Raw genomic sequence first — 25,862 nt, forward strand, 5'->3', positions numbered from 1 at the left:
TTTGTCTCAGGGTGCATTCACTTTGTTTGAGCTGGTCCTGACGTAGGCCATAGTTTGAGATGCAAATTCCTAGGTAATTAAAGGATTCAACCAAGCAAATCTTTTCACAATTAAGGTGAACATTAATCCCAGATGCTGGCTTATCATTGCCACAGTTTTAATATTGTTTATGGACAGGTTTAAATCTTTACTGAACTTCTCCAATGTGGTTAATGTTTGCTTTTTTGCCTATATGAGTCTTTTACATAATAGGCACAAAGTAAAACAAAACACATACTTGTTTCCATTTAATCATAGTGGCATCACACTCTAAATTCTGAACCCGCGTTGCCACCTTATTTAGGTACATTAAAAACAGAAATGTGGCCAGAACACAACCCTGACTCACACCACGATTGACTGGGAAGTAATCCGTGCACTCTCCATTTAGGTTGTATCTCACTCTAGCCATGCTATCTGAATGAAGTGCCCAGATAGAATGATGCAACAGTGATAGAGGCAACCCTCCCTCTTTCAGTATCTCCCATCATTTGAGAAGATCCACAATGTCATGTTTTGAAGTCATTGAACACAATATAAAGGCTCTCCTTTTTGACATTAACAGAGTTAAATACCAGAGCTTTACGTAGGAAAGCCTGCTCCACTGTGCCTTTCCCCTTCCAGAAACTGCCCTGAAGTTCTGATATAACCTGTTTATCGTGTGCCTATTCTTCAAGGGGAACAACAAAACCTTCCCGTACATTGTAGTGGAGCAATAGAACAGTGAAATTGGCTTGCAATTCAGAGCATTTGACTAGACCTTCTTTAATACAGGGAGGATGTCGCCAGAATGCCAAGACTTAGGGTCATATCTAGTCAAATTTACATTAAAGAGGGCAGTTTGGAACAGGCCCAGAATTTGAGGATCGTTGCAGAATAAAGTACCCGGTATCATATCTGAACCTGGAGGTTTCACTGCTTTTTGTGTACCAATCGTTCCAATCAAAGATGGTCAGAGGTTGTCCTAGAAGCAAAATTGTCAAAATGCAGGCTAGAGAAAAATACCCTATCCACTCGCCAGCTTTTAGTTGGGATGCTAGGTTTGTTGGCATATCTGGTGCATTTAGTTTCGAAATCAGATTACACAATTTCCAGGGGTATTTATCTGATAGATTGACTGGAAAGGTTGTTCCATTGGTACTATGGGTCAACAGGTGAAATATTATGTTTATGACATAACATAGTGTTATTTATTATTATTATTATTGTATTTATTGAGCACAGACCTAGTTTTGAGAAGCAACTGAGCACTTTACAGAGGTATACAACAATACAGATACACAATGGAGCAAGTATGCACTGGATATCCAAGACTGGATTAGCGAGAGGCAGGTTTTCAGCCTGTGGATGTCAATGATGGAGTCGATCTTAGGTATAGCTCTGTGACATCAGCGTATTGGTGGAGTATAGAGTCAATTTCATCCACTTGGATTAGTGTGGGAAGTCTCTCACTCCGGCATCCTTGCTTGTGGCACACCACTCTGTTGGTCTAGAAAATGGTGGTAAATGAGTTACACGGACACTGGCCTTTTACTATCAAAGTCTTAATTTTCATTTCCCCTTGAGAAGAGTGGTGGGCTAATAGGCTTGGTTTGTCTATTCTTAGCCAAGGAAAGAATGAGTTTTACCAAGAAGATATTGCAGAGTGTCATGTGGGGAAGAAGGGCAGAATCTGATGATGAATGATTAGAGTAGGAGAAAGAAATGTGCTTTCTTTATGATGGTTTTAAAAAGTTTCATTGCATAGCTTACTTTTTAAAATGTCTCAGGGAAATGAACTAAATAGGAATTCCTTCAAAAGCGGCCTTGGGCCCTTTGCATGTCTCTATCTTAAGAAGATCAAATATTGGCATGCAAGTGTGCTCTAGCACCTTGAAGGGTCTCTTGTGCTAGATGGAATTACCAATAAAGATCACAGACCGAATAACCATACAGACTGAAACAAATATGGCAAAGTACTACTTTATTCTCAATTTAATATAGCAGGGTAAACTGGCAGACATCGGACTGATGCTCACACACTCAGAAAATTGATTACACAGAGGTCTTATACCCCAATATGCGTCATCTATGATGTCATACTACGTGGCAAACTGTAAAACCTATTTACGGGAGAGATTGGTAAGGAGAACATATCTACTTAAAGAATACATATGGGTTAGTACTTTATTGGTTGCCCCTTATCTGTAGGACATGCTTTGAACTACCTCTAAATACGTATAATACTGATTATAGTGGAGTAAATGACAGTGGATTGCCTATGCAACATTGTATAGTAGGTCGCCCCATAGACCCACTGATTGGTTGGCATTCCCACCCAACCTTGGACATTCGGCTTGGCTCGCAGCACATAAGGAAACTGAAACCCAGTTGCTTGAGCCACGTCAGATTACTCCACACTCTCCCAATTAGTCCATCATCTCTCATCAGTCTCACCATTAGCCAAGTTTTTCCATCTGTAGTTGTCCTTGAGGTCTTCTCCCTGTTCCGGGACATTCAAGTGAGTATGAGCACATCACTATCTTCATCCACAGCTTAATGAATAGCCCTTGTTTTCGACATATGCTTCACGTGTGAGGAGACCGCAAATGTGTCCATTTTGGCATCCTATTTACTTCTATTTGATTCAATTAGGCTGGGTGTTATTGCTCCTTCTGACCTCTAGAGACTTGCTGACTCCATCTTGTAGGAGCCTTATCCATTGTTAATTGTCCAATACCTGGCTTTCGTAGATGTTTTCCTCTTCTTTAATCTAAGAGAAATATGTATCACGTACATGGCCTATCCGTCTGCCACTCTTTGTGCTTTGCAGCTATTCCTTGAAATAGAATCCTTGATCCCAGGCCAACTTAAACTCCTCTTTATCCTGCACACAAAGCTGTTTTCCAGCGTCTCCTGACTCTGCAGGCCTGGTCTGTTTCTGAGGTAGATGGAATAAATCTTTTCACGAGCCCACGTACATTTTCCTATCATGGTCGTACTTGCCACATTATATTTTCCGCTATGGCAAGCTTCTATATGTCTCATCTACCTTGAGTTACTGCGCATTTGCACTTATTGGTCAGCAAGTTACTTTATCCCCTTTTGCATACATGATTACTTTATCATTTCGTACATGTTTCTCTTGTCACTTCAGTGACATCGTCACTCTTAAATATTTTCATATTGTTTCTATATGTCCTCCTATCTTCTTCATGACATCACTCTGCTTCGTCAGACGTCACTCAGCACTACATGATGTCCAGTGGTGCGTGCAGACATCCTTCCACTCTTTCAGTGCAAGGGTACATTAGATTAGTTTGCTGAGCGCATATTGTCTCTCGTACACTTGATGCGGTATAGGGACAACACAGGGGGTCCCACATACAGCTCTTCTCCTGCTGTTCCAGTATGATGGCGGGAGTTAGGGTAAATGTGTCTACCTACTCCCCTACATAAGTGACTGAAGCCATATAAGACTTTTGGAATACCTGGAGTATAACATGTATTAAGCATTGTTCACGTTTTGGACCTTGGCATAGCCAATTCAATCAGTGTGCCTCTCACCCACGTGTCAAACATGCAGTGTTCTGACCATGAAAAGAAAATCACACATTGATGCTAGGCAGCAGAGTAAGGCTGGCTATCAAATTTAGGAGGATAAGAGTGCAGACTCTCAAGAAGAGCTAGGACTTCCTGCCATCCCGAAGACTGAACAAGGAGCATTAGGACCACCTTTCATTTGGCCTTAAAATCCAAAAGGTACAAGTCTTGGCATCTAATTTGCAGACTCGCAACAGAACACAGGCGAAACAGTCTATTTTGATCTTGAGAACAAGTACTTGCAACGATGTACTGTTGAACTTGATGAAGGAAGTGGGGTGCTGGGTACTTTAATAGATACTGGTCGCGCTGTGACACACTTGTGTACGAGCGCAATATAAATAAAATATCATATCATAAGGGTCCAGGACACCAATCACAGCAACTGTGGCATTAGCAGGGGAGAGAAGAAGGGAAGGAGGAGTTAAAGAGGAGAGTCTAAAGGAGCCTCCAGAATTTAAGATGATCCTGCTCGAGGCGCAGAGGGAGGGGGAGGCTGTTCCACAGGAGTGAGCCATCTGAGGAAAGCAAACAACCACCTGCCATCTGTTTGGTAAAACACTTTACACACAGAGGTAGAGCCAGAGGAGTGTAGTGGTCTACAGGGAGAGTATTTAGTAAGATAAAGATGAAGATAGTGTGGTCCCGGGCCCAGACCGCCTTGTGGATGATTCAGATGGATTTGAATTTAATCTGTGCTGTGCTGCAACCGGGAGCCATTGAAGACTTTTTTTAGTGCAGGAGAGATGTGGTACCTGGGTTTAAAGCCAAGGATAAGTCTTGCTGCCCTATTCTGGATTAACTGGAAGGGTCACAGAGTGGAAAATGGTAGATTCAGGAGGAGGCTATGCAATAGTCAAGCCTAGAGAGAACCAGGACTTGGGACACATTGAGCCTTTGGGGTTAAGTGAGAAAAGGGAGAATTCCTTTCTTCGCAATGTCCCGAGTGTGAGAGATGAAGGAGAGAGCGGAGTCTAAGATGATGCCAAGGTTTCTGGCTTCAGAAGAGGGTGCCGGGGGAGAGCCCAAAGAGGAAGGCCAGAGTGAAGGGAAGAAGGAGGGAAGTGGGGTGCCGATGGAAAGAATCTCAGTATTCCAAGCATTGAGGCAGCGATCATTGGAGGTGCACCAGGACTGAATGGCAGATAGGCAGTCAGAGATGATGGAGGGTGCGAGTGGGTCGGCAGGGAGTTTGAAAGAGCTGTGTGTCATCTGCGTAACACTGGAAGTTGGTAGAGGAGGAGGAGATGAGGTGTGCAAGCAGAGCACGCTAGACGTTAAGGAGCCAGGGGCAGAGGATAGAACCCTGTGGGACACCACAGGTGGAGAGGGATGTAGGAGAGGAGAAAGTGCCCAGGATGACTTGGGAAGAGCGGTCTGTAAGGAAGGATGTCAGCCAGTCTAGTGGCAATTCTGTGATATCAAGGGTATCACGGAGCCTTTGTATGAGGATGGAATTGCTTCACTAAAGAAGCCGTGCACCTAATAAGTACATTAGCAAGAATATTATGCTCCCTGTATATGAAGATCAAAATCATAGGCACATATATACAAGGAGATCTTCTCTCTGGGAATCTTGAGTAGTACATATGGGTAACCAACTTCCCCATAGAACTACTACTGCACGTTCGACAGAACAGAAATGGGATTAATAATCAGAAGCAAAGAAAATACATTTTACATCCTCCTACTAGCATCATGTTGTTATATGGTGCATAATGCCCAATTCCTTCTGTTTCAAAGCACTGTAATAGAAGATACAATTTATCCAACTAAAGCGTATGATTGGCTAAGCGGCCTTGCCAGGGTGCAAAACCTATGACTGCAGGTTTCAAGCAATCAGGAAGTCTGACATAGGTGTTTATTAGGGGTGTGGAATAGGGCATACACTGTTTGAGGTGTGAAGTTACAACGTTATGCTTTTTGTACTTCGGGTAATAAAGAGTGGTGCATACAGTGGTTCGGCTAGGGCGCCAGGCTGGTGCTGCATTGTGGTTAGGAACACCTTAATAACATAGAACATGTTAGATCCTGCACGTGGCATACACCTTTGCACTGCAACAGTTTGCATTGCCACAGTGTAACTGCACACGCCCTTATCTCAGGTTATGGAGGGCTTCATAGCGCTATAATCTTATCTGCGCATCTCCGAAAGAATCACCTACATACATGAGATGAAGTCTGATGACTGTCATACGCGAAGTGCAGCCAATGTAACTGCAGTCACGTGTTCAAATCCTAGCCGCGCCAACACAGCAGCCCATCCTCCTCCTGAGGCTAATAAAATAAGTAGCATTACATTGAGCAATAACAGCACCTGCTTGGATGTCAGTGAAGGCCCACATGATGCGCCATATAAAATTGCAATATTATTAGTACTGATTAGGTGCGTGTGGTGTTGTGCAACGAGTGATGAAGTACAGCGGAGAAAGCATTCAAGGCTTGAGCCAGCAGGGAAGTGGCGTAGCACTGTAAACCTTCTGTTCTAGGAAAGGGCCCATGGTGGGGTTATTTGCGAGAATCCAAAATTAGACTCTTCCCATTTAAGAACCCTTTGAAGCAGCCACTTTCCATGAATTTTGTTAGCTCTGTCAGTTCGACAACAATGCAGTCATTTTTTAATGTAAACAGTATATCCTTGAGAAAGAATGTCTTCCGCTGTAGGCTTGCATGTCAGTTTTGAGAATGTTAAGCGCTGTATACATACGGCATTCCAGAGACATCCTATGTGTTGGGTAGGCGTTCTCATGGCTCCACTCAAAGCAGATTTATGGCTAAATAAATGTTTCTGCTTTGGCAGACTAGTCAAACGTGTATAACCTATAAACCTAAGAACTAAAGTAAATGCATGTAGTTTTAATGTAGGCACAACATAATGGTGAACTGAATAAGGCTGGGGAAAAAGTGTGAGTACGGCACAGCACTATTGTTACATACTTGCCATACTTTAGGAGCGCTAGAAGTTGCAAGACTGGAGTAAGCAGTAGAGTGCAGTACGCACACAAGGATATGAGTGTGTGTGTTTGAGAAGTGAGCAGAGACATCTGATGATCCTGGTCCTACTCAGAGAGTATTCCATGCCGGGAGCAAGTGCTTAATGCCCAGGAAATGACAGGGAGAAATAGGTGGTGATAGAAGTGGTTCGTTTTTAGGCTCGGGTACGTCCAGGTGCATGCCCGCGACCAGTTGGGATGATGGTCCAGAGCTGGATGCAAACTTGGCATTGGAAATAAAATCTGGCTTCTAGATAAGTGGGCTGTAGCCAAGCCTAGACAGTCATATTGGATCCTTACAATAAAGGTCTGATAATACGGCAACCGTTTCCTGGAATTATGACACTGGGAGAATCTAGAGATGGTGAGGAACGATGATCCCTACCTGTTGCCACTGCTGGTAAATACTAGCCTCCTTTAGTCATGAATGTGTGTGACCAGGTGGTGAAAGGAGCAAAAGCCGTAGTGCTACAATTCACCAGTAAGTTGCCCTTGAATAGCCATGATATGCAGAACCAACTGACCTAAAGGATACAGATGAAAGAAAACTAGGTCTTCCCTTGGACATCTCATTGCTGCAGAGCGAGTTCAGTGACTAAAGCGCACACCGTCGACATGGGGCCAGCCTGCAATTTCCAACTTTGAATTCTGGCAGGGCAACCTCAGCCCTTCATTCTTCAGAGGTCGGTGAATATTGTTTCTTTAGACCATTTATTACAGAGCTTAGAAGTATGATGTAGTATTAAGAGCACCTTAACACTGACAACTAAAGTGAGCAGGAAACAAATCCATGAGTGTTCCAAAATGGAAGCAGCCACAGGTGAAATTACCAAACTAGTGACGTGGCTGCCCTTCTATCATCATCATAAATCCTTCACAAAGCCTAGGCTAAACCAATAAAAAGGGGGTAGGATGGTACTCACAATAAAGTGTGGGGATGTTTCAGCCACATGATGCAAATGCACTGCAGCTGGCTAAGTAGGCCAAAAGGTGCAGGAATAGGGGAAGTGCACTGTGGCTGTCAGACAGAAAGGCCAGCTTTCAACTTTCAACTGTCAAATATCCCAATATGGCCTGCATAAAAATACAAATAGAAATATGAATTGTGCCCTGTGTTCACGTGACAAAGCTGAAAGCTTAAGGTCTAATTCCCACTACATTACCAGGGCATTGCCAAAAGGGAGCTGCCATGGAAAAATCTGTGAAATCTGCAGTTTTATTGAACACTGAACATTTTAAAGATGAAACTCTATTGCCACAGTAATTCGAATATATATTATAATGCAAGGATGGACATTGATGTCATGGTGCAGGAGAAAAATGTATATTTATTATGAGAGATCTTGGTGCAGGCCACACGTATAAGAAAATGTAACAAGTTAAAAAGTGCAATTTTTGTTCATAAGAACTGACTTCAGCTTGTGCCGGGACACCCAAGAAAACCTTGCCCATCAGATTCAAAGGTAAAACACTCCTTCACCTCTCAGTTTGGTCAACTCTTTGAAGCCCCACAGAGCCAGGAAGAGGGGGAGGGGGTTGGGCCTGTTTATGGGGGTAGACTGATGACCACTGAGTAAACAAAGATACAGTCCATGGATTCTGAACTTTAGAAAATACTCAAAACTAAATTCAGTTTGAGGTGGGGTTCTTGACTGACTGATTGTTGACAGGCACTAGAGAATGTCACATGTGTCAGGGGCTGGAGTTACATCCCTCAGCTCAAGAAGATAAGAAAACATGTGCTCAGGTCTTTGCTTTATTTTTTATATAGCGCCACACACCCTCTGAGGCCTCAGAGCGCACAAGTCTTAGCCTTGAAATAATGTTAAGTGATTTTATTGCAGAGTAAGTAAAGAAAGAAAAGATGGCCAGACCATATACAGGTTTTGGGAACCGAAAGGGTTTATTACTTAAGTGAAACAGTATGCATGTATTTAAAAGGGTTGCATAAGATTATACAGAGAATCATATCTTGCTCATAAACTGAGTTCTGTAATAGATACAGAGATGGTTCAGACCCTTCCAGAAAGCACAGACAAAGCCCTATCCTTTGATAGGAATACCCTGTAAATTCGACCTTGGAAACCAGAGTAATAAGATAAAATGAGATTGTAGCTTCCCAGAAAGATTAACGGGTTGGAGAGTTGGAAATATGGTAACTTATTGAATCAGATACCTGTTGGTAAAATGCCAAGATTCTAATTGAAGTCCATTCCAGCGAAATCAAAAACAATCAGCCATTTGCACATGCAACCGTATCTCGACACTAGACACAGTTCACTGTGACCAGCATGATCAGACCAACGTAGAAATATATGGATTGTGACCCTTCTTTGTAAATTAGAAAAAAGGGTAATGTTGAAGATGTTTGAATTCATATCTGAGTTGTTCATGAATACACTTTCAGATGGGTGGAGCAAGAACTCCCAAAGATGGGGCATGGAGACCTGAAAACCAATCAAATTGAACGGGCTGGGTCTTGTTAGGGGAAGGAACAAGAGATGCCCAACTAGGAGTATCAACCAATGAGCCTGCACTTCATAATTTAGACATTTTTGGGGTGTGGTTAGGGGATTGTAAAACTAGATGCACAGTGGGAAAAAGGGGACTGACTGACAGACTGACTCACTGATGGAGACAAGAAGGCAAGAAGGAAGGTGGAACTACTAAAAATCTGGAGTGAACCAGGAGCAGGGCTGGAGCCATCCAGAACAAGAAATAGACAGAAGGATTGAGGTTGGGGCCATCAAGGACATACATCAGGACAGGAGAGGCGAGGGAAGGGCTGAGCTTGGACTACCACCCATAACCAGGTACCATTGCTTCCCATGAGATGACCCAGGATGCATGATGACTTTATGTGTGCACAAACCCAGAGATATTTAATGTTACTACAGTCTAACAGAACAACCCTTTGGTGGGATCTTTGTGAATGAATATCTTCCTCCTATTAACTGGGTGGCCATACAGGAGTAGATCCCTAGCATTGCTTAATAATGAATAATTACATTTATTCCAACATAGTAAACGCACACTGGGGAGATCGTAAGGAAATTCTAAATCTTCAACTTCTTTCCAAGTGTGAATAATGGTGTAGTCATTAAAATAATTGTGGATCGCATATTACCCTTTTGCCAACTCCCTCCCCCAAAAAGAAATGTGAGGCTGCATTTAAAAACGAAATTCTGAAATGTTAAACACTCCCTGAACTCTGTATAAAAGCAGAAGGGAGTCCAAATTGTAAACTGAATATCTGGGTCTTTGCTGTACAGAAAATGTTCTCCAGGGTTACATAAAGGGAAAATAACTGATTTAACAGCACACTCTTTCAACAGAGAGTGGATAAGGAACTCAAAATTGAAGGGGGACATTTTCACTGCATAGTGGCAAGGGGAAGGGCTTCATCATCTGTTGGGAGGAGGCTGTTATTAAAAGTGTGCTGTGCTAGAACATTGCTAGAAATGAAAATTGTGCAGGGTGGTCAGACATAAAGAGTGCTTTGCATGTTTATTCTTTTGCCCAACAGAAAAGCGCCACATGTATTTAAGTAAAGCCACCTACAAATTACACTGTCAAATAACATTGCTGTGTCATGTTCTAGGGTACTGCCTAGATTATCCATACATTAGGGGTATTCTTGTGACTAACCCAATCATCTGATGTATTCTCTAGACCTGCGTTTCTCTTCACAAGTGACCACGGGAGACTAGAGATCGAATGAAAATTGTGCATGTTGTTGTGTTAGAGATTATGTGATCTTTCATTAACAAATATGAACTATATTTTCAACTCGGATTTTAACTTGTGTGTAGTTTTGATAGGAAGGAACGTTTTTGTGCCACTGAGTAAGGAGTCGTGCCTCTTGATAATTATTGTGTATGTAATGATTCAATCTATTGATTAAAGGAAAATAAATTATATTATTTCTGTACCCCAGCCTTCTTCTTGGCTTGCCTATTGCAAAATGGGTGATAGAGTACTGGGGTGTTAGAGGTTTCAAATGCAGAGTTAGTTAAGAGTCCAAGGGCCTCATTACGACCCAGGCGGTAAGTTACCGCCTGGGTCGTACCTTTACCACCATGGCGTAAACTATGTTTACGCCATGGTGGTTGGCGGACTTACCGCCCCATTCCGAGGTTGGCGGGGCGGTAAGTCCCCAATCCCCATTTACCCTTCCCCATTCCCATTTTTGCCCCATAGGGCATAATGGGAGTGGGGAAGGCGTTAATTACGCCACCGTAAATTACGGTGGCGTAATTAACATCAAGGTCCCTTAGTGCCATGGATTTTAACACCTGCTAGAAGCAGGTGTTAAAACCTCCATGGCGCTAAGGGACCTCGGAATCAGGCGGTAAGGGTCGGCGCTGTTTACGCCGCCGTAAAACCCTTACCGCCTGAGTCGTAATGAGGCCCCAAGTCATTGCTCAAATGATGTGCACTCTTGATTGGGGGGAAGGAACTCCCTGCAATAATTGTTGCCCCATAAAGATATTCTACAAAGGAGTTAATTTGCCACCATCATCATTGCAAGACACTTAAATTAAGAAATCAATTAAATTCCACCTGAAGCAGACCTCGCCGTGATTTAACTTGTGCCAACCAGGAGTTAGCCCATGGGCAGGAGTGGTGGTGTTGACAATAGCAAAACATTTTTGTGAATCAGGGGTTAACTAAGATTGGCACTGTCACTGACCTCAAACTGGTCCCCTCTGCACTAATATGCAAACTGAACTGTATATCTTTGTGTGCCCCCTGGCTGACCGGATTCGAAAGTATGTTCTGGAATTTTGTAAGTATGCAGTCGACATATAGATGTTTGAGGCCCCTAAATCCAGACAATGTTGCTAACTGTGTAAATGCCTTGCATGATTGGATGAGTAGTAATTTCCTAAAAATACCCCCCAAAAAACAGCAATCTTGGGGGAGGCTCTACTTGGCTGGTCATTACCGCTGTCTGGCCAGCCTACCCATTTAGTAGGAAATCTGGGTGTACTTTTGGATAATGATCTCACTCTGGATCAACAGGTTAATCAAGAGACAAAGAAGCGGTTCTTTCTGCCCGTTCTGCTTGTAAGCCATTTCTCTACTTCAAGGGTCTGCAACCTATGGCTCTCCAGATGTTTTGAACTAAAACCCCCATGATCCCTCATAATAGACTTGGCCAGCTAGGGTTGATAGAGGATGTAGTCCAACACATCTGGAGAGCCAAAGGCTGCAGACCCCTGCCCTACTTGGTCATGACATGTTTGGACTATGCAAATGTAGACAACTGGGTAGCCTCCAGAACCATGATCAGTAGACCTCAGCAGCTTCTGAGTACGGCAGCTCGCTCTTCTAAGAATACCAGACGTTCCTATCACATCGTGCTGGTATTAAATGCCTTTACCTGGCAGACAGTGGAAAAACAGATAAAATGTGAGTTCCGATGAATTGTCCATGAAGCTATGAATAATGCAGGACCACATTTTCTTAAAGAAAAGGTCCATGGGTACATTCCACTCTGAGCACTGCGCTCTAGTAGACTTTCAGTAGCACTTCGCTTTAAATGCACCCAGGTGGGGAGGTCGAACCTTTCTCTATCTGGCTCCTTGATATTAATCCACATCTCTCCTTTAAGCAAGGCCTTAAAACCTGGCTTTTTTTCTCTGTAACTCATTCTTTAATACTCGCATCTCGCAGATAGCGTTGTGAAGCTATAGTGCCAGCTATAAGCACGTTTTATACATTTCTTTTCATAACATGTTTACGCAAGTGCGTTTTGGCAAGCACTTGCAGAACGAACCACAGTTTGGGTAATTGAACAACATGTGCAAAGACGCTGATCACTTTCAGTGCTTAGGGTCAGTCATGGTGAATGAGTGATGGAATGGAAAGGCCAATTAAATGACCAACCACCTTGTATTTCTGCCATTCATTGCTCCAAGCAAAGTGTCCCTTTACCTACCATCACCGTGACATGGAAAGGCGGTACACTATCACCACTATCATATCTGACAAATATTTAATCGCTGGGATTTTGATCTCAGTCACAAGTTGCTTTGATGGGATCACATGTTGCATTTCTTCACATTCTTACTTCGCGGCTGATGCTGCAGAAAGAGGAAGATAATTAGCCTCCGACCACTGAAGGGGCTACAAACACTGCCGCAATGGTAAAATCAGGAAACAGCGTACTACACTGCCCTCTATGGACCCAACAATGCTAGGCAGCAAGAATTGGCAAATCGTGGTTAGAGGCCGATCTGGCAAGACTAAGCACATCCTAATCTACAAGGCTTCCACACTACACAAGGTTGCATGAGCTCATTGCAGGCCATCGGTCAACCACATATACTTCGAATTGTCAAGAGAACAACACCCTCTATCCAGCTTCACCTCAGCCTCCTACCTCGGCACTACTTCTGGCTGGAACCTGGAAATCGAAGTTAACACTCCTTACGAAACAAATACTACCACCCTTGCTTCCTGGACTTCCTATCACTCTACCCCCTGGGGCTGTCCTTTTCCCACTGCTGCTAATCCTCTCCTCCCATTCCCAATGTTTCTACCTATGCAGACTCAGGTCTTTATAATCCATAGTCCCACAAGACAAGACAAGCCTGAGTGCCCTAAGAGAAAACTCTGGTGGTCACTGGCACAAGGTCAATGCTTAATACAGCACATTACTAATGGAGAGATGCTTTAGCTGGTTTATGGTCATTTCATCTAAAACCATTGCACCTAATGCCATTCCATCGAAGTTTTGTCATCTAAAAAATGTCCATCTAATGCATTTTCTTTTTTGGGGGGGGAGGGCCCAAACACGTTTGTTTTACCCTTTAAAATGCACCTGAACAAAAATTAACTCTTTACCCCCAAAAAACATGCATTAGATGGACATTTTTTACATGGAAAAATTTCGATGGAATGGTATTAGATGGAATTGGTTTAGATGACGTGACTAGATACCCTTTATTATCCGATTGTGAAATAGCACCTCAGGGAAGATAACCTCAGTCAACTATCAATGGCTTCACAATCCCTTTGGCTGCGATTGTACAAGAAAGGATGCAACATAGATGATGGCAGTGTGACGGGGCAGAAATCGGAGTAAGTCACACAGTCAATGCAAAGTGAATTGTAACCCATGGCCACACGGGGTCCGTCTAGTAGGCGTTACATGCTTGTTCCCTAAGTGATTGATTGATTGTTTATTTATTATGCACTTATAAACAAGTGTTTCAAAGCGCAACCATGCACGGGAGGGGAACACATAGGGGAGACAATACAGGTGATCTTACTAGGCATGGTACATTCAGAACATGCAGGTGAACACAGCAGGAAGCGCATGGGGGAGAGGGGCGCAAAAAGGACCAAGTGCATCCAGTCCTGTCAGAACATGGGTTAAGTGCAGAGAGGTACCACTCTCATGGGTCGTTACCAAAGTGCGGTAGTGCTGTGGCAAGTGCAAGGTGCGGGGGCAAGTGCAGGAGACTGGTAAGGAAGGCTTGGGACCTGTGAGGCTCTGAAGGTACCCCAGGCAACCAGTCAGTGAGACTGAGCAGAAGTATAGGAGAGCGAGCGAGAGAGCAGAAAGAGGTGGTTAGCAGGGGAGAGTGATAAAGAAGGCAGAGGCGAAGAGGGAAGTCTTGAGGAGTTTTCCGGAACTTAAGGAGATCTGGCTCAAGAGCAGTGGGGGAAATGGGAGAGGGATGAACCTACTATGCCTTGTGAGTATTCAGAACGTGCAAGTGCAGTAAGGAAGGGGGGAGGGGGTAAGTGCTGGGAAGTCCAGGCTCGTGGGATAACCAAGATGAAGTGCTAGGAATGAAATGAGTGCTACACGGACTGAGCCGCAGGAGGTGTAAGAGCGAAACCTACCCGCGGAGGGTGTGCAGATGCAAGTGCTATAGATAGACAGGGGCTGGGCAGAATTGGTGTGGGAGGTCAGGGCTCCGAAGGATGCATAAGGTCCCAGGAGACCTATTCAGCAACTGTGGGATTAGCAAAGGAAAGAGGAAGGGAAGGAGGAGGAAAAGCGGAACGTCTTAAGGAGCTTCCTCAAATTAAGAAAGTCTTGCTCAAGGTTCACGTGGAGGGGCAGGCTGTTCCAAAGGAGGGAGCCCGCAGAGGAGAGTGAGCGATCAACTTTCCTCTGTTTAGCAAAACACTTTACGCATACAGAGTTAGTGCCAGAGGAACGTAGTGGTCCAGAAGGAGAGTGTTTAGAAAGATAGAGTTGAAGTTAGTGTAGTCCCCGACCGCCTTGTGGATGATGCAGAGGCATCTGAATTAATCTGTGCAGCAACAGGGAGCCAGTGAAGACTTTTTATTGCAGGAGAGATGCGGTCCCTGGGCCTCGCTGCCCTATTCTGGATTAGCTGGAGGGGACGCAGAGTGGAAGATGGAAGATTCAGGAGGAGGCTATTGCAGTAGTCAAGCCTAGAGAGAACCAGGGCTTGGGTCACATTGAGCCTGTCTGGGAAGGTGAGAAAAGGTAAGATTCCTTTGAGAAGGAAGAGCTGAAAGTGGGGCTTCTTGCCACTGTCCCGAGTATGAGGGAGGAAGGAGAGAGAAGGTTGAAAATGACTCCAAGGTTTCTGGCTTCAGCTGAAGGTGCAGGGGAAGAGCCCATGGAGGATGGCCAAAGTGAGGGGGAGAAGGAGGGAGCAGGGGTCCCAATGGGAAGGATCTCAGTTTTACAGGCATTGAGGCAGAGATTGTTGGAGGCACACCAGGATTGGATGGCAGATAGGCAGTCAGGGATGATGGAAGGTTCAAAAGGGTCAGCAGGGACTTTTCTAAAAGAGGTGTGTGTCATCAGCGTAACACTAGAAGTTGGAGGAGAAAGAGGAGATGAGGTGAGCGAGGAGAGCAATATAGAGTATAAAAATTAGCACAAATGGCAAAAGCATTATAAGTACAATAGTAACTGGAAATTCATGTTTTCTCTTTTGAAAACCGACAAACAATTCTGGGCCAATTAAAGACAATATTTATCTAATGTAAATGCCCCGGAAATTAACGTGGTCTCACAAGAGGCATGGTTCAAGAATTGATTCTCTCTATATTGGGACGATACTCTATCCCCAGCTCAAATGCCACAAGAAGGTTTTATCGTGTTGTTCTAAATTGGGACGTGGACAATATTCTATTACTGATCCACAAACTGAAGGCATCTAGTGCCCTGGGGCCAGACACTATTTCCAATGTGGTCTTTAAAGCTGACCCTGAATTTTGGGCTCGCCAAGTAGCTCGATTATTTCTACGAATCATGGAGAGAGGCCTTATTGCGGATAGCTAGAGGGAATCCATCCTTGTCCTGGTTCACACAAAAATAAGGTGACAGGGAAGATCCCTCCAACTATAGACTTCTCACTATGCTTGATTCCTGCTCAAAGCTGTTTGCATCCTTGCTATTAAAACATCTATCACACTGGGTGGAAAGAAAACAACTCCTGAGTAAGTTCCAGACCGGTTTTAGGAAGGGCCATGGCATGATCAACAATCTATGTTCCCTTCATTATTTGTTTGATGAAACCTATAGGCAGATTGATGGGAAATTGTATCTATGCTTCATAGCCTATTCAAAGGCGTTCGTCTCAGTGTCTTGCCCACTTCTATGGCACAAACTCAAAAACTGGGGCCTGGACCCAATGCTCTTGTATCTGATTAAGTCTCTATCTAGCGACACTAAAGTGTCTGTCTGTCTGAACCAAGAAGGTGTTCTCTCCAAGCAGATTAGTACAAACCAGGGATTGAAAAAGGGGTGCGTTCTGGCACACCTGCTATTCAATCTCTACGAATCTGACATGGACCCTTGGCTCAGTGCCCTCATTAAGTGTTTGCTGGTCCGGAATTAACAGTGCCAGTAAAACCGCACCAGCACCGTTTTCCTGACCGGCAAACTACGAGTTCTGCAGGCGGGTGGCATTCCGCCCACCAGGTCTGACCTGGTGGGCGAATGGCACCCGCAGACGTACGCGGAAACACCGGCACCATTACGACAGGGTGCCAGTGTTTCCGTGGTCCTCATTCCCATGGAGTCCTATGGGAAACATTCTGAAAACCTGGTTGGATTTTACCATTCAGCGTGCCAACAACCAGTCCTATGGGACTCCATGGGAATGGGGAGTAACAGAATAGCCGGCACCGGATTTACTGGACCACCAGGGATGTAATACCCCGGTAAATCTGGCAAGTCCGGCGCCGGTAATTCACTACGCGTCTGGCGGCAGCCTGACAGTTCTAACGTTACAGATACCGCCGGACTCGTAATGAGGGCCCAAATCTTTCATGAAGATTCTGTGTAAGAAAACAATGGGGTATTTTGAAATAGGGTATATTCTTCTGTATACCTTTATTACCCGAAGCCTTAAATACAAGCAATTGGGCCAGCAGTGACGGTCTGGAAAAGACCCGGGGCTATGCTAATGTCAGGACTCTCGGGACTCAGGGCTAACTAGCCTTTTGGTTGTAGCTCCTGAGATTCTATCCGGGGCTACAACCAAAAGACCAGGGGCTATAGCCCCCTTAGCCCCCCCCCCTAGCAACGCCTGTGCTGCTAATGGCGGAGGCTGCGGCTGGTGCCGTTGAGATGCTCATGAGTAAACAGATCTATTTCAATGACACCTGTGCACCAGTGGTGCCCCATTTATGATGTACGACGAGCGTTAACCATTCACTTGCTTAAAGAACTATAGCTATTTTTGGCTTCATGTATAATACACTTTATTTCTACCTAATGGCGTCCTGTAATTAATAATATGCATGTTTGGTATTGGGAAATATATGCCTTATCATTAATGCATTTCTTGGAATTTGTTTCATACTCTTGTTTTGCTGCTAATTGACCTTATGGTTTCCAAATGTGATGTTTGTTGGGGTTGACAGCACGGGGACGTTGTGTTTTTCCTCTCCTGGATGTAACAGAACACAAGTAGCTTTGCCTGAATTAATGCTGATCTACTGCAGTGGTTTGGATGGGATTTAAAACGGGGGCCTGCAGCCTACGGATCTCCAATGACTTGCATGCTCTGCCAGTGGATACATTGTCATTCTCAAATGCCATAGATGTGTTTGAGCCTACTTGTCTACATAACCCATTCCTGTGGCAGGAGCTGGCATCCCGATTCCCTAAGTCATGTGGTGCATATTCCTGATCCAAAGGCTTTGTGGTCTGGAGTTGATGTTTAAGGGCAATTTTGAAAGAGCTGGATGCGTGCTCTACGCTGCTCTACGCTGCTCTACACTGCGCTTTGCTCCTTTTTGCAAGTTCGAATTGTCGACTAGTTGCGTGGCACGGAAGACCTAGCCAGCTAGACGGGACGGGCTTTACACATTTCATGCAATAGCTGGGGTGCTCTATGGGCTGCGCCTCTACTTCCTTTGCAAATGTTGGGTGTATTTGAAGGGCGGCTTCATCTGGGGAGCGTCTCTGCTTGCCTGGCCTGTACGCTTTACTGACTGCATTGTTGATTGGGAAATGTAGGACTTAGGTTGGAGAAGGGGTTCGGGCACTGTACATTTTATGGGTGTATAATTTATACATTTTTTGCCATGTGTGTGCTCTTGCATAGTCGTGTGTTTCCTCATAAAATACCAGAAACAGGTCTCAATGTTTGTATTGACATTATCATTCGGTAGCTTTTGCTAGATAACTTTGCTGTTTTGAATGAGCATACAATTATGTACATATCTTACACGTGTCCTTTCCATCATGTAATCATGGGTCCGCCGGGCCAACAATGGAGAGAGAATAAGGCTGACGCAGGGCTAGCAGTCATGTTGACAGATGGAGAACCCATTGGGGAGGTGATAATGTAAGTATCGAAAAAGGTTATTGACAGCACACTCCTATGTGTGGATTATTTACAGCTAGATGGTAGGTGGCTGTTTGTAAAATTTAAACTAATTCAACCTGAAAGTTGAGGTGCACGGGGGAAAACCCGGACCTGGCATATGGACCGTCCATATATGCAATGCCAAAACTAAGATCCCAGTATCTGGGAACTCCCGTAAGGTAAGTATCAACTTCTGCCTTCCTTCTCTCCCTCCACCTACTGACATACTCTTCCATGCACACGGAAGCCTCTTACCGCATAACAGGTGCGGCAGTCTGCCGACAGGAATCGGTTCCCCCCAGCTTTCTGCCTTGCCAATGTCGGAAAATGTTCTGACTTGTGCAGAGGGTGCAGCTGTACCATTCAGGATTCAAGATTTCAAGAAGATGCGTAGGATTTCCAAATATCATGCAGCCGAATTTGCAAAACGCAAGTGGATTTATTTGTATTCTATACACAAGTGTTTGTAATCTTTCTTAATTGGCACACCTTCACCTTGCACAAGAGTTTGCAACTTTTGGCTCGTCATATGTTTTGGACTACAACTCCCTTCAGCTCGAGCCAACATCATCCATGGTGAGAATCATGGGAATCCTAGTCCCAAACATCAGGAGAGCTTCAGGTTAGGGACACCTGACCTAGCACAAAAAGCAGCCCCAGCTTACAGAGAGAGAGATTCACTTACCCTACCTGCTTCTTGACCTTTTGTTGGTACGGGTGAAGCTACGTACAATGAGCCGTCACTAGCGGGAGCTGGGGGGCTATAGCACTGGGCCTTTTGGTTGTAGCCCTGGATAGAAGCCCAGGGGCTACAACCAAAAGGCTAGCTAGCCCCGAGTCCCAACAGTCCTGACATTAGCATAGCCCCAAATCTTTTAAAAACCTTGCAACACCCCTGCATACAGTAGCATCCAAAATAATTGTCATACAGCCACAGAAGGCCCTGTCGGAATAGCACTGGATTATTTCTTTTGTGATAAAACACTGCTCCAGCAAAATAAAACTGTTGGAGCAATCCACTTTCACAAAAGCAGTAGCACACGCGTTTGCGGTTTTCTGGTGAGTGCTGCGCAGCCTCAGTGTGGGCAGTGCAATCCCTCACCCCTCGGCCTCACTGAGCTGCCATATCAGCCTGTCAGACCTCGGAGTTAAACCTTTCCCAGTTTGCATGGTGTCCATTCACGGGATGCACACAGTAAGGCGATAGCCCCTGGTGCTTTTGCTGTTTATTTTCCTTTTTCATTGTTCATAATATTTGTTCCTTTTAGGCTTTGGGTTGACCCGGCCCACAGCAGGTGACTGAGCACCACAAACCTTTATACACTCACGCTATTCATAGCGCTTTTATTTTCTTTTTACTTTACTTTTCCTTTTTTTTTTTTTAAATCTAATTCCCCTGTGCGGCGGTATCGGCAACAGAGGGTGCCTGGTCTCACATGGACTCCGAGGCTCGTACTCGGTCTAGTAGTCCTCCGTTTGTGTTCTTACCTGCATACACTACTGGCAGCTAGTCCCTTCTCACTGCTTATTCGCAGGACGAAGGGATTGGCTACGTTAATAGACATGTGCAAGTATAGAGATCCTAGGCTAAGACAGTGCAGAGGTCGGGAGCAGCGGGAGAGAGCCTGTCGCGCCAAAGTTGTGCCAAAGTTAATGCCATCTGGGCCTGTCTGGGTCATGGATGGGCCGGAAGGGCGAACCTTAGGTTATTCAAGCTATCAGCTGCTGCTTCTAGCACCTGCAACTATAGCTCTCCCACATTGCTTTGATGGTAGTGGACCGGTGGGTTGCATGCCTGTACCACACAAATCTACGGGTCTGCACGCCATTTTAGTTAACTTGCGCTCTATGACTGCACATGCTGATCATGTCTGTGACCTACTAAATGATGAAAAACCTGACTTCATCTGTGTGACCGAAACTTTGTTGAATATCACTTCTGCCCCTCTTTTCTCACAATTTCTCCAGGAGGGCTACAAGAATATTCATCAGGACAGAAACTCAGTGCATCCTGGTGGGGGGATTGCTATTCTGTTTAAATCCTCTTTGAAAATGTAACCCTGTTCAAGAGTTGGACATGGAGGCAATCCTAGTACGTTTTACCGTCTCAGCTGCATAGTCAGTGCATTTTCCTATTTTATATCGGCTGCCAGGTACGTTTACTAACTTTGAACAGCCTTTTTTCGGATTAGCTACACTTCTTCCGGTTAACTTTTGCAACCTTGTAATTCTTGGTGATTTTAATATTAGAGATTCAATTGTCCACAGCTGCCCAGAGTTCAGTTATTTTTTGATGCTGTGACCTGGGCCTAACCCAGAGAGTTACTGAACCTACCCACCAACATGGTGGGATACTAGACCTGATATTTTCCTCTACGCCTGGGCTTGTGGTCACCAGTGTTGCTAAAGTACTATGGTCTGATCATGTTCTAGTTTCATTTGACTTTCCTGACGCACTGACTGCCATTTCCTGCCAGCGGCCCATTTGCACTTAGAAGGAACTGGCGATCTGTAAATTTAAGAGACATGTCGGCTATGATCAAATCTAAGTGCTGGCCAAATCACTTGGTGGATTTTGAAACTTTCTGCAATGCCGTGTTGCTAACGGCACACAAACTTGCCCCCAGTAAACTTATGCCTCTTCGGAAGCACCCTGCTCAACCCTGATTTTGCCAAGACCTGAGAGCAATGAAACTTGAACTACGTCAGCAGAACGCAACTGGCGCAAAACCTATCAATCTGCTTTCAAGGTGTGATTTCCGGCCTTATCTAAAAAATACGATGCAGCCATTAAACTGGCTAAACAGAATGTTTTTTACTCTTAAAGTCACTTCTGCTCTTAATAGCTCTAAAGAGCTTTTCTCAGTGGTTAAATCTTTCACTCCCTGATCGTGGTTTCTTCCTATGGTTCCATCCTCCCAGCTACTTTGTGATGCTATGGCTAACTTCTTTCTTACTAAAATTGAAAATATCCACCAAAACATTCTGTTGGATCAGATGCTCCTTCTGCAGTAGTGCAGCAAGCAGACACCAGGTCCCGTGCTGACTGGTCTACATTCCCAGTTTTATTGGAAGTCGCTGTTTTGTCAGCTGCGGTGCAACTGAAATCTGCAACTGCTTCTGCTGCGATTCTTCTTAGCACTTAAATATTCTACCTGATTTGGTCTCACTTATCACTCAAGCTGCTAACATATCTTGTCAATCAGGGGTCATCCCCGCTCTGCTGAAACAGGCTACGGTGATCCCGCTTCTAAAGAAACCTTCCCTAGATGAATCTGACCTTTATAACTTCAGCCCAATCTCTCTGCTTCCTTTCTCTATGAAGCTTCAGGAGCATCTAGTCTCTCCTCTTCTGTCTTCCTTTATCAAGTGTTCAGCTAGGCTTGAACACTTTCAATTGGGATTCCGGCCAGGCATGGGCATTGAGAGTTTCCTAGTATCAGTGATGGATGACTTTGCCAAGCTCGCTGATGGTGGGGGCCAGGGGAGTTGCTAGGTCTGGAAAAGACCCGGGGCTAAGCTGATGTCGGAACTGTTGGGACTGGGGGCTAACTAGTCTTTTGGCTGTAGCTCCTGAGATTCTATCCGGGGCTACAACCAAAAGATCAGGGGCTATAGCCCCCTTAGCCCCCCCCTAGCAACGCACCTGGTGGGGGCATTGGGGCCTTAATTCTGCGTGACTTGTCAGCAGTATTTGACACAGTGGACCATGCCATCCTCCTTGCTTGTCTGTCCCTGGCAGGCATCTTCGGACCTGTGCTGGACTGGTTTACATCTTTTCTGGAAAATAGGAGCCAAACCCTTTATTTACCTCCTTTCCGTTGTGCCTCCTTTCCTCTGTCATGCGGCGATCCTCAGGGCTCTGCCTTGTCCCCTCTGCTATTTAACATTTACATCCAGCCACTGGTTAGCCTTATCTGCTCCCACAGGTTCAGATGCTACTCGCAAGCAGACGACACACAGATTCTGGTTTGTTTAGATCATGACCAGACTGGGGTGTCGTCCCACCTGAGGGATTGCCTGGGCGCTGTTAGGAAGGGGATGGGCATCAATTGGTTCAAGATAAAGGAGGATAAAACCGAAGTCCTTGTAGTGTGCGCAGCATCTTCTACTTCTGATACTACTCTATGGTCTTCTTCTTTCTGGCCTTCTTCGTTTGGCACTGTTCCTATCCCTGTGACAGTTGTGAAGAATCTAGGAGTCTACCTTTCTTCTACTTTGTCTATGGCGCCTCAGGTCATTGTTGTCTGCAAAACTGGTCACTTTACCCTGAAGGTCTTATGAAAAAGTCTCCCGCTTCTCCCAGCTCACCTTTATCCTATAGTTGTATCTTCTTTGGTCACGCGTCGGCTCGACTATTGTAATGCGCTCTATCTTGCACAGTCTAAGGGCCTAATCCATCGGCTCCAGCTGTTGCAGAAACTAGCAGCTAGAGATGCTACAGCTACCCCCTTGTGGGTCCCAGATTAGACCAATTCTTAGAGCTGTTCAATGACTTCCTGTGGAGAAAAGGATTGTTTTTAAATCACTTTGCTTGGTGCATCGTACGTATAATGGGGTTGGTGCTAACTTTCTCCAGGAGGAGCTTGTCCCCAATGTTCATCCTAGATCTTTATGCTCAGAGAATAACTGTCTTATTGTGGTGCCCAAAACCCAGTTAAGCAGCGCTGGAGGCTGTGCTTTTTCGGTTGCTGCCAGTAAACTGTGGAACTCTATCCCAGTCTACCTCAGGCGCACATCATCATCTTCTTAGAACCGAGTTAGTTTAACTCCTAGTTTGGTTGCTTTTGTCTTATTAGCGTATTCCTCATGCCAAGATACCTTTGGTGAACGTACGCGTTACAAGTACAAATAACATAACAGTAGCAAACAAATGCTAATTCAACACACAAGGCACGTGTGATACTATGCCCCCCACAAAAAGTGCTGTACTGCTTTTTGAATATAAGTTTACCTTCAATAAGGCACAAAGTCTGGATCCAGCTTCACACTGTGGTTTGTTTATCCCCTTCCGGGATGTGTTTACGAGGAGCCAAGACTACACCTGTGCCAGATTTTACTAAAACGCCTCGACCCTGCTTCCAAGTGGCCAGACTCATAGTTGCCAACACGACCCATTCCAATCTGTAGGTGCTTATAAAGTCCTGTTTTTTTCTTTGCATTCTGGGACTTGGAGTCTGAGTTTTATAATAGGAATAGTGGAACTACAAATCCCAAAATGCAAAGAAAGAAACCAGGACTGGATAAGCACCTAAAAATTGGAACTGGTCATGTTGGCAGGTAACTGCGTGAATGACGCAGCCCTGTGCTTTGTTTGAGATTGCCCCCCAATATCTGATTGTCCCCCATTATCTGACTGTTTGTCCCCGATTGTATTGGAGTTTAAGATCCTCTTACCAATGTCTAATGACAGTGTTATGTCTGAAAGTACCAGAGAATAACTCGTGACTATCAACTACAGCACTGTGAACGAGGAGAAAGAACTCAAAGGTGTGATGCACTTGGAAGCCTGTGTTGATTATATGAATAGGAGTGGATCACACAGAGTGGATACAGAGAGGTAGGTAAACCTTACCACTTAAGTAAGGTCCCCTCTTTGTGTTAGTTTGACAGTCAACATAATTATTCAAAATCAGTTTATAATGCAAAGGCATGTCACTGTTCTACCTTACCTCTCATCGCAGTAGGTGAATTTCATGTCCATGCTATGCCGGCTCAGGAAGGTCTTGCTGTCCAATGGGATGTCAATGTTGGAAGGATGCTGAATAGGCTCGCACATCATCACCAGGCAGTTGAGCAGAGGGTCCTTGTAGCCACAGATGGTGTTAGTCTGGCAGGCGCTGTATGCTTTGATTTGCCCCGTGCAGTGCAACACCTAATGATAATTGGCAGTATACAAGAATGCATTATAGTCTGAGTGCATAGACTCACGGATCATGGCGCTGTGCCTACTTTGTAACCCTGTGTCACAGTACCTTCCAAGTAGCAGACTTCAGGTTCACGGTCCTGCCTCGGTTTGTGACAGTGCACTTCATCCTCATGAAGAAGTCGCGCTCCGTGTTGGCTTCTTTGCCTTTCTTTCCAAACCCAGCACCTGAGTCCAAGGAGAAGCATCAAACGTACAAGTTGCATCCAAATTCAATTCTTGCACTTTTAAGAGCATGTGGATTTTGGGAACTGTGGCAGCCAGGTCGGTGGGTACCAAGCGCATGCTATTCACGATCCACGGCATTAAAACAAAAGGCATTTGCCATTTGCCCAACCCATCCAATGTGCACACATTTTAAAGTGTGTTATTTTGGACTGTGAATTCAACCGGCTATAGGCCCAGTGTCCCTTACAGGACATCATGTCATTTGTGCAACTCGTCAGATTATACAATAATACTATATTTAATAAAGCTAAGTAGACACCAGACCTGTTTGTGAATGTTAAAAAAATTTAATATTACAATTGTACACGGCACATACTTTCCAGTTGAAGTTGTATATAAACTATTTATTGAACATTTTGGTAAGTTACATTCAGATACAATGATCAGAATTGGGCTGGATCAGCGGGGAAGTTCTACTCGTCGGATTAAGACACAGCGTGGGCTTTGCCAAGGTTGCGTCTTGGCCCCATTTTTATTTAATTTTTACTTACGTGTTCTGGCCAGTGCATTTGACAATGTGTCGATTTACCCGCCATGACTGGACTCTCCAAGTCCACAATATTTGGCCTATATGGATGATTTGGTCATTTGTGACCACACTGCTGTGGGTCTGCAGCGGCCTTTTTTCACTATTACTATGTACGTGTTAGCCCTGGACCTAACCAAGATTTTAATCACGAGATCGGTTCGGTCCAGAGTGGTAAGTTTAGTTTTCAGTTAAATAAAAGTCCCATTAAGTTCCCATTGAGGTTGTAAAGAATTTTAGATATTTGGGGTATCATTTCAGTCACTCCTGGCTAAATTTGAAGTTTATAATGAGTGGCACACTGCCCATATGAGGATGTTTGACCATTCTCGCTTGCTCCTCTGATCCGATTCTACACAGAAACGATACGGCCCAAGATAATACATACTAGATACAGCCCAAGATAATAGATAATAGATACTGGCCGGGAGCTTTGAAACACAATTTGCTGATGTATAAGCACCTTACAAACGTGCAATAAATGAATAAAATAAATCCATGGGGCCTGGATTTCCATGGCGGATCTGAATTCTGGCGCGAGGGTTTTGTGTTTGCCGAGGTATGTGCCTATTTGTATTATACGCCATGAGTAAGGAATGTTATCTCTTCGTGCTTGTAGATCCTGGAAATTGATGCAACTGTACTAGAAGGTGTTTGAACCTCCTGTTGTGTCAATATTCGGGATGCTTTCTGTTCAAGACAAGGTCGGTGCTTGTAGAGGCGTAGCAGGGCGTACATTCTTACTT

At 44.6% G+C, this 25,862-nt stretch overlaps 1 protein-coding gene across 1 annotated transcript in view; it reads right to left on the bottom strand.

Annotated features, from left to right (window-relative positions):
- The window catches only part of EPAS1 (endothelial PAS domain protein 1), a 434,103-nt gene that overhangs the window by 110,159 nt on the left and 298,082 nt on the right, over nt 1-25,862 (bottom strand). The window contains exons 5-6 of the mRNA XM_069608443.1: nt 24,412-24,530; nt 24,109-24,311 (exon numbers count right to left, since the gene is read on the bottom strand). Of these exons, the coding sequence (XP_069464544.1) occupies nt 24,109-24,311; nt 24,412-24,530 (322 nt within the window). The remainder of the gene's footprint in view (nt 1-24,108; nt 24,312-24,411; nt 24,531-25,862) is intronic.

This window comes from Ambystoma mexicanum, chromosome 4q, assembly GCF_040938575.1.
Source record: "Ambystoma mexicanum isolate Mex_15411 chromosome 4q, UKY_AmexF1_1, whole genome shotgun sequence".
Taxonomy (NCBI): Eukaryota; Metazoa; Chordata; class Amphibia; order Caudata; family Ambystomatidae; genus Ambystoma; species Ambystoma mexicanum.